At 45.3% G+C, this 12268-nt stretch overlaps 1 protein-coding gene across 6 annotated transcripts in view; it reads left to right on the forward strand.

Moving 5' to 3' along the window:
* STYXL1 (serine/threonine/tyrosine interacting like 1) overlaps nt 1-9489 on the forward strand; it is a 20543-nt gene extending 11054 nt beyond the window's left edge. For 2 of the 6 annotated variants that reach the window (XM_074974316.1, XM_074974314.1), the window contains 2 exons: nt 2316-2425; nt 9089-9482. In XM_074974316.1, coding sequence (XP_074830417.1) covers nt 2316-2425; nt 9089-9220 — 242 coding nt within the window. In that variant the 3' untranslated portion in view covers nt 9221-9482. Of the gene's footprint in view, nt 1-2315; nt 2426-8155; nt 8224-9088 lie in introns of all 6 variants that reach the window. The other 4 variants (XM_074974315.1, XM_074974319.1, XM_074974320.1 and 1 more) reach the window with 4 other exon arrangements.
* Nucleotides 9490-12268: the final 2779 nt, after the last annotated feature.

Below are 12268 nucleotides of genomic sequence, written 5' to 3' on the forward strand. Positions count from 1 at the left end.
TAGATCAAAGCAGATTACCTAACAAATAAAACAAAAAACGCAGCCTAAGCTTAATACACTAAATAAAATGGTTATAAGTAGCAAATTCTCACTCTGAATGTTGTTTTAGGCAGATTGCAGAGATTCTTGAAGGCAAGCTGCACTTGCTAACAGCTTAAAACTCCAGATATTCCTTTTACAGGCGAGTAAACCCTCTAGCCTGGGCTCAGCCCTTCCCCCAAGTTCAAGTCTTTTGTTTCTCAGGTGTTTTCAGCAGTCTTCTTTCTTGGGCGGGGAGTCAGTGAAGAACGAACCATGACGATGTCACTCCCCTGCCTTAAATAGGTTTTACATATGGCGAGAACCCTTTGTCTCCCACTTTTATTCCCATGCCCCGGTCAGTGGAAAAACACTTGTATTATCATGGAGTCCAGTACCAGGTGACTTGGTCACATGTCTCTGTAGGACCACAGCAGCCATGAGACAGAGGCTGTCTGTAAGGTCCTCAGGAAGGCCTCCCAGGATGGCTCCCGGATGGGAGATTAGCATCTTCCAAGACCTACTGTTCTCCCTAATGGCCCTTTCCAGCCAGCAATCTAGACTGATTGCATTCTGCCTAGTGGGTGTTCCCCTGGTGTAAACACATTTGTAATAGATGCCTAGACAATATTCCTAACTTTAGATACAAAAATGATACATGCATAAAAATAGGATAATCACATTCAGTGAATCATAACCTTTTCAATGATACCTCACATGACATATCTTGCATAAAATACAACTTAGTTATGCCATAATCATATCAGAACCATATCTCTATGAAGAATGTGGGGCATAGTGTCACACCCCCCCCCCTCAGATTACTGTCAGAGGGTTAGTCACTGACAAATGCAAAGGCAGTGTGCCTGATGTCCTCCTTAGGTCTTGGTTCTACAAATCCCAAGTTTTACCAAACATTGGAGTGTCATCCACAGGTGTTTTTGCAAAGTTCTGTGTTTCTTTTCCGAGGAAACATTTTTGTGTGTAGCATTGTTAACATAATGCAGATCTCAACACCTTTGGAGTGTAGGTGTCTTGGCATTTAGCCACCAATGCCATGAGATGGTGTGCCTCAGTTTCCCCTTCCACACAGCAGTCTAGGTTTGTTATGGTTTTTCTGCTGTGCTAGCTGTTACTGCTGTTACTGGCCGGCTCCCTGTGGAGCTGCATTCCATCTCCAGAGCTGTGCCCATACAAAAAATCCACCCTCCCTTCTAGGGTTTCTTTGTAATTTTCACTCCAAACATTGGAACCTTCCCCACCCCCTTCTCTCAGCAGCTTTCACTTAGTTTCTGGGTGAATTTTACCTGCCTGGGAGATTGCTTCCTCCTCCCCTTTCTCAGGTGGGTCATTAGCATTTTCACTGACACCCAAAAGTCGTTAGTAGGATTCTTATCCTGTCTTAAAGAGACAGAGTTAGTTTTCACAAGTACATTAGGAACAGCAGTTTGCAAAAGTGGGACCTGTATTGGGATACCCTCTGTCACCCCTCTCTCTGTTTCCAATAGGTCAGTTGTATGACTGCTCCCTTCTGGGAGGTCAGTTACACATTTCTCTCTTAAAACCTGAGCCACGGGCTGGGTGCCTGGGAGCACAGACGCTGACCCAGCAAATCTGGTCTGGGCAAACCCTCCCATGTGGTCAGTGGGGAGACACTCCTCTACTCCCCCAAATTCCTTCTTAACTTCCTCCTCTAAGTCACACACATTTGTGCTCCCTAGAGTGGGATCTATCCCCTGTTCAGCTGTGGGCTCCTTATTGGCTCTTTATTTTACATATTATTTAAATTAACATCTGCACCAATGTCCTTCCTACACTGTAAATATTGATAGCATTTTAATAAAACATTCACAGTTCTCAAAAACACTCATTAAAAACCTTGCTTAAACTAGTTATAACCAAAACATAACAGTAACATGACCCTGCATCTCATCCTTGCTAACTCTTCCTTTCCCATAACACTCTGTCTCCAACTTATCTCTAACTTCTCACACTAGCAACTTCAATTTTCCATACTCATCCACACTTAGGCTAACTTAGGTCCAAAAGCTAACTTCTTAACCCAATCCATCCTATAGCGACGGGACGGACCCTCCTGGGGCAGTGTAGGGAAACGTGTCCTGACACTGCCCAGCTGTACCTATTCAGTGGTTTAAGTGGGCTTGTGTCTCTGGGACTGTTTATCTGGCACCTTTCACCAGCATTAGAAATTCACTTTAAAAATAACAGGAGTGGGGAGAGTTGTCTGGCTTTGATTTTTCAAGACAGTAACTTGTAATGCACTTTTCTTTGTTTAGATGCTCAGATGGCTCTTGGAGCAGTTCTGGTTTTCTCTACCCTGGGTCTAAGTCGGAGCAGCACGGCAGTAATGGCCTTCCTCATGCATTCATCCCATTATCCCTTAAAGGTACATTGGCACTTCTGCTTTCTGCAGAGAGCGACTTGGTCTCCTGTACATTTCTATTTCTGAACTCTTCTGAGGTGTGTAGTAAGGAGGAGTAAATAACCTGTGCTTTAATTCAGACTCCCTGAATACATTGTGTGACATATCTGTAATATCAAGGAGGAGACTTGGGTTTGATTCCTGGGTGGGCCTGTGAGAATGCAGCTTAGAATCTGCGTGGCGAGTGATATGTATCTACCCTCCCCTGTTTGCCAACAGACCCGCCCAGAAGCCAGGACTACAAACATGGCTTACTGGAAGGATTACAAATCTAAGCAACTCTGCTCTCCTGGATCTCAGAGAGAGAGAGAGACTTTCTGAGTCTGGGAGCTACCATGAGCTGGCTTTGTCCCTTACTACTGAGGGATATAGGAAGTCCAGTCCACGCTGTTTGTGGAACTCTGGCTTTGTGCCCTAAAGCTGAGGTTAGCAGCATGGCTGTCTTTAAAATCCCAGATTGCTTCCCCAAGACCACATACCTTGACCCACAGATATTGTTCTAGGGAAACCCAGAATAGGGTTGCACTAGTCTAGGAGGGGTGCCCTCCTCAACCTTAAAGGACCAGCACACCTGTCATAACCATACAGCTAAGGGTAGCCTAGAATTCCTCCTTACCTGTAAGGGGTTAAGAAGCTCAAATAACCTGGTTGGCACCTGACCAAAAGGACCAGTGGGGAAAGAAGATACTTTCAAATCTGGAGAGAGGGAGGCTTTGTTTGTGCTTTTTGTTGGGTGTTCTCTCTCGTGGGACTGAGAGAGGCCAGGCTGAAATCCGTCTCCTCCAACCAATCCTGAACCAGTCTCTAATATTACAAAAATAGTAAGTAAAGCCAGGCAAGGCATGTTAGATTGTCTTTTGTTTTAGTTTGTGAATTTTCCCTTTGCTAGAGGGAGGTTTATTCCTGTTTTTTGTAACTTTGAACTAAGCCTAGAGGGAGTTCCTCTGTGTTTGTGAATCTTTTGTTACCCTGTAAAGTTATCTTCCATCCTGATTTTACAGAGGTGATTCTTTTGCCTTTTCTTTAAATAAAATTCTTCTTTTAAGACCCTGATTGATTTTCAGTGTCCTAAGACCCAGCGGGGATTGATCTGCCCTCACTTTGTAACCAATTGGTTAGGATATTATTCTCAAGCCTCCCCAGGAAAGGGGGTGTAAGGGCTTGGGGAGATATTTTGGGGGAGGTAGGGCTCCAAGTGGCCCTCCCTGAATGTTTGTTTAAATCACTTGGTGGTGGCAACATACCGTCCAAGGACAAAAGGGATTTGTGCCTTGGGGAATTTTTAACCTCAGCTGGTAGAAACAAGCTTAGGGGGTCGTTCATGTGGGTCCCCACATCTGTACCCCAGAGTTCCGAGTGGGGAGGGAACCCTGACAACCCCTCATTACGTAGCTCCACAAGTCTTCAGAAAAATATTGAGTGAAGGCTGAGAAGTACCTAGCTGTATACTAGATTGATTGCTTATCCCCAAACTCCAGGATGTTCCTCGGTTTACTCAGTGTCCCAGCATTTTGAAAAGGTAGGTCTGTCTCTCATTCTGCCTTTTCTGGGCAGACCAAGGTATCAGTGGTATCCAATCTCCTCCATGCCTTTGAAGTGATGCCCGCTAAAAGTCTTGGTTGTGTTTTTGGAAAAGGAGCCCCTCTTCTGGAAGTTGAGTACAGTATTTGAATCCAAACTGTCCTGAAGCTGAGCATGGATCTGGCCCATTTTTTTGTGTAAACATTTGCAACACAAAATGAGGCTTCTTACCCTGCAAGGCACATCAAAGAGTAATTGCAGAATGAGTTTGCCAGCAGAATAATAGAGACTTGCTGCGTACTCTGCACAGCCACCGGAACCTACGGACCTACCCTACTAATATTGGATGCGATTGCTCCCACAGACTGATAACAGTTCTATCACTATCATGCCGTCCCATGCTGAGCCCTACTAAAATACTTAACTTATTGCGCCCACAGTGCAAAAGTCCAAGGCTGATAACTGACTTTTCCCTTTATCGTGATCAACGCTTTTGTTTTAACATCTTGTCGAGTCTAAACAGAAATACATCTACTCCAGAGCACCCCAACCACAGGCTGCCCATAGTGAAACAGGCTGAATGCTTGAGATTTCTGTTGCACGAAGCTTTCCTATGGGATGATTCAAATAGACAATCTTGCTGGACTGCAGCAGTGAAATATACTCAAGCTGCTCTTTCAATTAGGTCTTTGACCCAGTTTGTACAAAAGTCTTGGAATGCTTTAGTGAGGCTTCAGGGATCTGGAGACATGAGTATGTTAAAAGAAATTGCACTGGTAGAACATGCTCCTACCAAACCCTTACTCATATGAGTAACTAGTGTGTGTGGAGACCCACTGATTACTTGTTTGATTAGGAATTAATCATAGGAAGGTTGGAGATTTAGGCTGTTGGTCTCCAGTATCAGATATCCAGAAGAAACCATGCAATACCATTTCACCTTTCATGTTCTGTGTGTATAGAAATCTCCTCACTGTATTTTTCACTGAATGCATCCGATGAAGTGAGCTGTAGCTCACGAAAGCTTACGCTCAAATAAATTGGTTAGTCTCTAAGGTGCCACAAGTACTCCTTTTCATTAAGTTTAAGCAATCCTAATTATGCTCCTGATTGCTATAAGAAATCCTGATTTTTATCTGGTGAGGGGGACATTACTCAGCAACTTCAGTAGTGTAGCCTGAGAGGAGTTCAGTGCATTTGTGTAACAACCCTGCTGTGTAACAGCATTCCGAGCTAATTACCTGAAACTAACAAACAATCCAGATGGCTGTAATTAGCACTTTGGGATAGCTGGACCGCTGCTTTGATGCTCTAGATCACCACTGTGTAATAGCATATAGTGCCAGTCCAGGAACAGGAGAACCTCTGTCATACAGCTTTAGGTAGCTGCTGCTTCTCTGCTTTTTCCACCGAAAAAGATTGTTAGCATTTTACACTACAATCAGACCCAGTAGCCCAAGGTAGGGCTCTGGCACTGTCTTGCTGCAGAATGATGGCAGGTACATCATAGATGAAGAAAGAGGCCTGAGCTGAACACTGCAGGAATATTCATAACTAGGATATCCTGGTTCATTATATATAGGGCCCTACCAAATTCACGGTCAATTTTGGTCAATTTCACAATTATAGGATTTTAAAAATCATAAATGTCATGATTTGAGCTATTTAAATCTGAAATTTCATGGTGTTGTAATTGTAGGGGTCCTGACCCATAAAGGAGTCTGTGTGGGGGGGGGGGGGGGAGCGGGGGTTGCAGTACTGCTACTCTTAATTCTGTGCTGCTGCTGACGGCGGCGTTGCCTTCAGAGCTGGGCAGCTGGAGACCGGCAGCTGGAGACCAGCAGCTGCTGGCTGGAAGCCCAACTCTGAAGGCAGAGCAGCCGCCAGCAGCACAGACGTAAGGATGGCCTGGTCTGGTATTGCCACTCATACTTCTGGTGGGGAACTGCCTTCAGAGCTGGGCGCCTGGCTGATGGCCACCAGTCTCCAGCCCCCCAGCTCTGAAGGCAGCACAGAAATCAGGGTAGCAATACTGCGACCCCCCCTAAAATAACCTTGTGACCCCCCTGCAACTCCCTTTTGGGTCAGGACTCCTCCCAATTTGAGAAATGCTGGTCTCCCCTGTGAAATCTGTACAGTATAGGATAAAAGCACACAAAAGACCAGATTTCACTGGGGGAGACCAGATTTCATGGTCCGTGACACATTTTTCATGGCCGTGAATCTGGTAGGGCCCTAATTATAGAAATAAGAGTCTACTCTGAAGACTGATCTGATCCAAATTACCTCCAGGTTTGTTCTGGTTCATACCAATCCCTAGCTATGTAGTGCATAATGTGGTGGGAACCAATATGGAATTGTGTAATTTACAAATATAACCACACAGTGTAACTGTGTTACATTTGCTTCCTACAGTATCTGCGTGATGTTGTATGTAGTGTCTTTTAATAACACTCCACGGGCCTGCATTTGAACTTTGGAATTAGGACCAGTCTGCATTCTGCAGGAGTATTCCATTAGTAGTGAGTGTTACTACTGTGTTTGTACTCCCAGAGGTCAAACTAGATAAATAGTGGTGGGGGTCTGTACTGGGCCCAGTCCTATTCAACATATTCATAAATGATCTGGAAAAGGGGGTAAACAGTGAGGTGGCAAAATTTGCAGATGATACAAAACTACTCAAGATAATTAAGTCCAAGGCAGACCGCAAAGAGCTTCAAAAGGATCTCACAAAACTGGGTGACTGGGCAACAAAATGGCAGATGAAATTCAATGTTGATAAATGCAAAGTAATGCACATTAGAAAACATAGTCCCAACTATACATATAAAATGATGGGGGTCTAAATTAGCTGTTACCGCTCAAGAAAGAGATCTGGGAGTCATTGTGGATCGTTCTCTGAAAACATCCACTCAATGTGCAGCGGCAGTCAAAAAAGCCAAAAGAATGTTGGGAATCATTAAGAAAGGGATAGATAATAAGACAGAAAATATCATATTGCCTCTATATAAATCCATAGTATGCCCACATCTTGAATACTGCGTGCAGATGTGGTCACCCCATCTCAAAGAAGATATATTGGAATTGGAAAAGGTTCAGAAAAGGGTAACAAAAATTATTAGGGTTATGTAACAGCTTCGATATGAGGAGAGATTGATAAGACTGGGACTTTTCAGCTTGGAAAAGAAACAACTAAGGGGGGATATGATTGAGGTCTATAAAATCATGACTGATGTGGAGAAAGTAAATAAGTAAAAAAAAATTTACTCCTTCTCATAACACAAGAACTAGGGGTCACCAAATGAAATTAATAGGCAGCAGGTTTAAAACAAACAAAAGGAAGTATTTCTTCACACAGTGCACAGTCAACCTGTGGAACTCTTTGCCAGAGGATGTTGTGAAGGCCAAGACCATAACAGCGTTCAAAAAAAGAGCTAGATAAGTTCATGGAGGATAGGTCCATCAATGGCTATTAGCCAGGAGGGACAGGGATGGTGTCCCTAGCCTCTGTTTGCCAGAAGCTGGGAATGGGTGACAGGGGATGAATCACTTGATGATTACCTGTTCTGTTCATTCCCTCTGGGGCATCTGGCATTGGCCACTGTTGGAAGAGGGGATACCGGGCTAGATGGACCATTTGTCTGACCCAGTATGGCCACATTGTTCTTATGTTAACTAAGGTTTCAGTGTAAAAGGATGTGCCCCAATTGTTTGCTATGGAGACCAACCCATGGTAGATTGTTCTGCCTCCCCAAAACTAGTACATTACAATCCAGTGCAGTTGTTAGTGAATGGTCAGGAAAAATTCATGTGTTTCGCATACAGACTTGATTGCTTGTGTCACTTTAAATACATCTCAAGGAAATTACTTTTACTAGCCAGCATGGTCACTGGGGTATTGTGCTGTTCTATGGTTAGGGAAACAGACGTAAGATCCTCCCTCTGCTTGGGAGGCAGAGGGCCAAATCCTGGCTCTTCAGCGGCAATGAGAGTTTTGCCATTGACTTCAATGAGATCAGGATTTGGCCTTTACTGTAGGTATTTATAAAATATCAATCACCTTGGTACCGAAGGACTTTGAATGTATTGTTTGAATCATAACACATTTACCTTCCATAGAGGAAGGTAATGTTTGCATCTTCTCATAGGCCCTTTCTGCCCACTCAACCACAGGTCAGCACTGCAGTTGGGTCCTGAGGCAGGGGAGGGCTAAGAGAACAAAGATACCAAGGCTGCCCAAGGTGAGTGTGGAAGAGAGACATGGTGTTAAGCCAAGAGCTCCCAAATGAGCAACAGTTTGAGGGTGAGACAATCATGTTGTTATTATTTGATTTGCAGTAGCTCCAAGGAGCCTGTCATGGACCAGGGCTCCTTTGTGCTAGATGCTGGTCAAACACAGGACGAAAAGACAGTCTCTGAACTCTGAACCCTCCGAAGCCCCATAACATAATTTTAATTCCAAATCCCTGGTAGAAACACAGGGGGAAACACTCTTTGCTCAATGTGCAAGGTTCACCATTATACCCCTGCCTTGCAGAGACCACCTCTAGGAGAGAAGTACTTCAGTCTCCATGCAGCCCTTAGCCTCACTGCTGAGGCTGCTAAGTAGAGTCAACGGCTTTAGTGAAACTGACACCTATCCGATGGAAACTAGACTGAGACCTCCAGTTCCTTTCTCATAGGCAACTGGACAGCCATGACTTGATCATGAATTTTGATCATTACTGAGCTGGACTCAAGCCAATGATCTTCATGGACTGGAGAAAAGCTCCATATCATAATACTACTTCCCTCAGACAGTTGCCTTGGTATTTCTTATTTTCAGAGGTCTAACTGTGTATTACTAAAAATGGAAGGTTAAAAAAAACCTTGTAATTGACTGTGTCCTTTTCTTTCTCTACTGGTCCAGATACCAGATTTGGTTCATTTTTGTTCTGTATTTGCTCAGCACTTGGCACAATAGGGTCCTGGGCCATGAGTGAAGCTCCTAGGTGCTATGGAAATGCAAATTATTAATCATTCTAAGACTTAGAAGTAATTGTAAGCTGGACAATACACAATAAGCACGTTCCTGAGTCTTCTCCCTGTCTTTACTTGTATTTGTAGGGGGCTTGGAAATACATCCAGAAGTGCAAAACAAACATGAGACCAAACCGTGGCTTTGTGCAACAGCTGTCAGACTGGGAAAGCCAAATCTATGGGTCAGCGATCACAGATATCTCTGAACCACATTATTGACACGCAGCAAGGAGAGCATCCAGCAGGCAAAGAAGCTTTCCATCTGTACCACCGTTTAATTTGGGCTGTATTGTTTGGGTAAGGTTTGACTAGAATTGGTTGCTGTGAGTAAAATAATAATAAGAATATAATAACCTTAACCTTTAGGATTGATTTTCATCTTCACATGTTATTATTTACATCATTTGGGATCCAATCCCTTATTCAGGCAAACTTGTTGAACGGTCAATGGGAGCTGTGCATGAGTAAAGACTTCAGGATTTGGTTCGTTTTGTTTTTAATTGTCACTCTTGTAGGCTGGGACAATTGCGGGCTGATTATCAAAGTACTGAGCAGCTGCAACTCCCATTGAAGCCAGTAGGGGTTACAGGTGAGCAGCATCATTGAAAACCCATCCATGGATCTCTATCCTTGGATGGTAACTGGGTACTTAACCAGACAAACAGTTTCAACAGATAAATATGTGAGACAGAATTTCAACGATTCAGGAATTCACCCATTACAAATGCATTCTCTCAGATGTACAGTCCAATACCAAGATGGAGTTATGCCTTCACACACGCATGCATCTCCCATTGATTTATTGGGGCCCAGGCTCTCCAGCCTTGTCTCCTACTTGCATCCTCATATTTCAACAGTCAGACTTCTTTGCCTTGAAGTTCTAGTTGAAGCTCCAGTCCTATTATACTAAGCCAAATTAAAGTCCTGCCCAAGCTGATTCCGTCACCAAAGTAGCAATAAGATGGACACCTGAAGTCAAGCGAAAACGAGGCCACACAAAAACAATCTGGCGAAGAGCTGTGGAAGCTGAGCTGGAAAACCTGGGGCACGGCTGGGGAACCACTGAAAGACTTGCCAGAGACAGACAGGAGTGGAGGAGTTTCGTCGCTGCCCTAAACACCAGAGGTGTAATGGGAACATGATGATGATGATGAAGCTCAGTACCATCTATCTCAGGGGCAGGCAAACTTTTTGGCCTGAGGGCCACATTGGGTTTCTGAAATTGTATGGAGGGCTGGTTAGAGGAGGCTGTGCCTCCCCAAACAGCCAGGTGTGGCCCGGCCCCCCCCCCCCGCTTCTTGCCCCCTGACGGCCCCCCAGGACTCCTGCCCCATCCAACCCCACCCCCACTCCCGGTCCCCTGACCGCCCCCGGAACCCCCGCCCCTGACTACCCCCCGCTGCCCCATCCAACTCCCCCCCCCCCCCCTTCCTGACTGCTCTCCCGGGACCCCTGCCCCCATTCAACCCCCGTTCCCTGCCCTCTGACCACCCTGCCCCCTATCCACACCCCCACCCCCTGACCACCACTCTGAACTTCCCTGCCCCCTTACCGCACTGCCTGGAGCACCAGTGGCTGGCGGTGCTACAGCCGTGCTGCCCGGAGCACCAGGATAGGCAGCCACGCTTCCTGGATGGAGCCAGCTACACCACCGCACAGCACAGAGCACCGGGTCAAGCCACAGCTCTGCAGCTGCGCTGCCCAGCAGCAGATCACAGCCCCACCGCCCAGAGCATTGCGCTGGCAGCGCAGTGAGCTGAGGCTGCAGGGGAGGGGCTGGGGGCTAGCCTCCCGGGCCAGGCACTCAGGTGCCGGGCAGGAGGGTCCTGTGGGCCAAATGTGGCCCGCGAGCCGTAGTTTGCCCACCTCTGGTCTATCTCCTTTTTAACATTGTAAATTCTGTACATTAGCAGCATAGAATAAGAATTTATAGAAAATGTTATTTAGGCCTTACACCAAATTTTGACCTCCCTACCCTAATAGTTGTATTATGTCCTTCATTTTAAATCTTCGTCCTAGATCTGAACCTTCAAAGGTTTTTTGACACATTTGTACCAAAACATTATTGCAGCCTCAATAACTCTAGCCTGGGACAGAATTACTCAACCTTGACATTCTTGCTAATGCATTTAGTCAACTAACTACTTCTGAGTACTGAAATGTGTACGCTTTGTGGGAATTGGGTGACCAGAAATAAGCACCGGTGCTGTAAATCGCAATCAGAGATAGACCCATTTATAGATCTCACTGCAGTGAAAAGACATTAGTACAGAAAATCTATCAGTTTTGTACTTAGTTTCAGATTTAGTTGGGGATTGGTCCTGCTTTGAGCAGGGGGTTGGACTAGATGACCTCCTGAGGTCCCTTCCAACCCTGATATTCTATGATTCTGTGATTCAGAACCATTATTTTTTTAAGACAATACTATGTACTTATGTGGCACCTTATGGTCCAGATCTTCAGCTGATGTGTATCAGCAGAACTCCATTGACTTCCAGGGAATTATGCCAGTTTACACCAGCTGAGGATCTGCCCTTATTTCCCAGGATTTCAGAGCAATTTATAAAGGTGGATCTCGTTCTACCCATTTTGCATATGGGGAAGCAGAAGCACAGAGTGATTTGACTTGTTTAAGTGAGTAAGGGTATGGCTACACTGGAGTTAAACACCCATGGCTGGCCCATGTCAGCTGACTTGGGCTCATGGCACTTGGGCTGCAGGGCTGTTTACGTGTGGTGTAGACTTTCGGGTTCGGGCTGTAGTCTGGGCTCTGGGACCCTACCCCCTCACTAGGCCCCAGAACTCCGACTCTACATCTACAGAACAGTTTTACAGCACCACAGCCTGAGCCAGCCCAAGTCAGCCGACACAGGCCAGCTGCAGAGGTTTAATTGCTGTTTATATCCTCAGTGACAGGTGCAACTAGGACTCAGGCTTGCTGACTTCCAGTTCCAAGCGCTAACCACTTGGTGGCACTTCTCAATAAAGGACTTACTTACAATTCTTTCCTTTCCTTAAAGGGCCACAAGGCTTGTGCAGTCTTCCAGTTTGTTCTGTAGCAAATGTATAGACTTTTCAAAGGGGCCCCAGGGAGTTAGGCACTCAGCTCACATTGTATTGCAATGGCATTTGGATACCTAACTCCCTTTGAATATTCCAGCCCTTGCATCCGACAAAGTGGGTATTCACCCACGAAAGCTTATGCTTAAGTATGTCTGTTAGTCTATAAGGTGCCACAGGACTCTTTGCCGCTTTTACAGATCCAGA

The sequence above is a fragment of the Natator depressus genome, chromosome 17 (genome assembly GCF_965152275.1).
Source record: "Natator depressus isolate rNatDep1 chromosome 17, rNatDep2.hap1, whole genome shotgun sequence".
NCBI classification, from domain to species: domain Eukaryota; kingdom Metazoa; phylum Chordata; order Testudines; family Cheloniidae; genus Natator; species Natator depressus.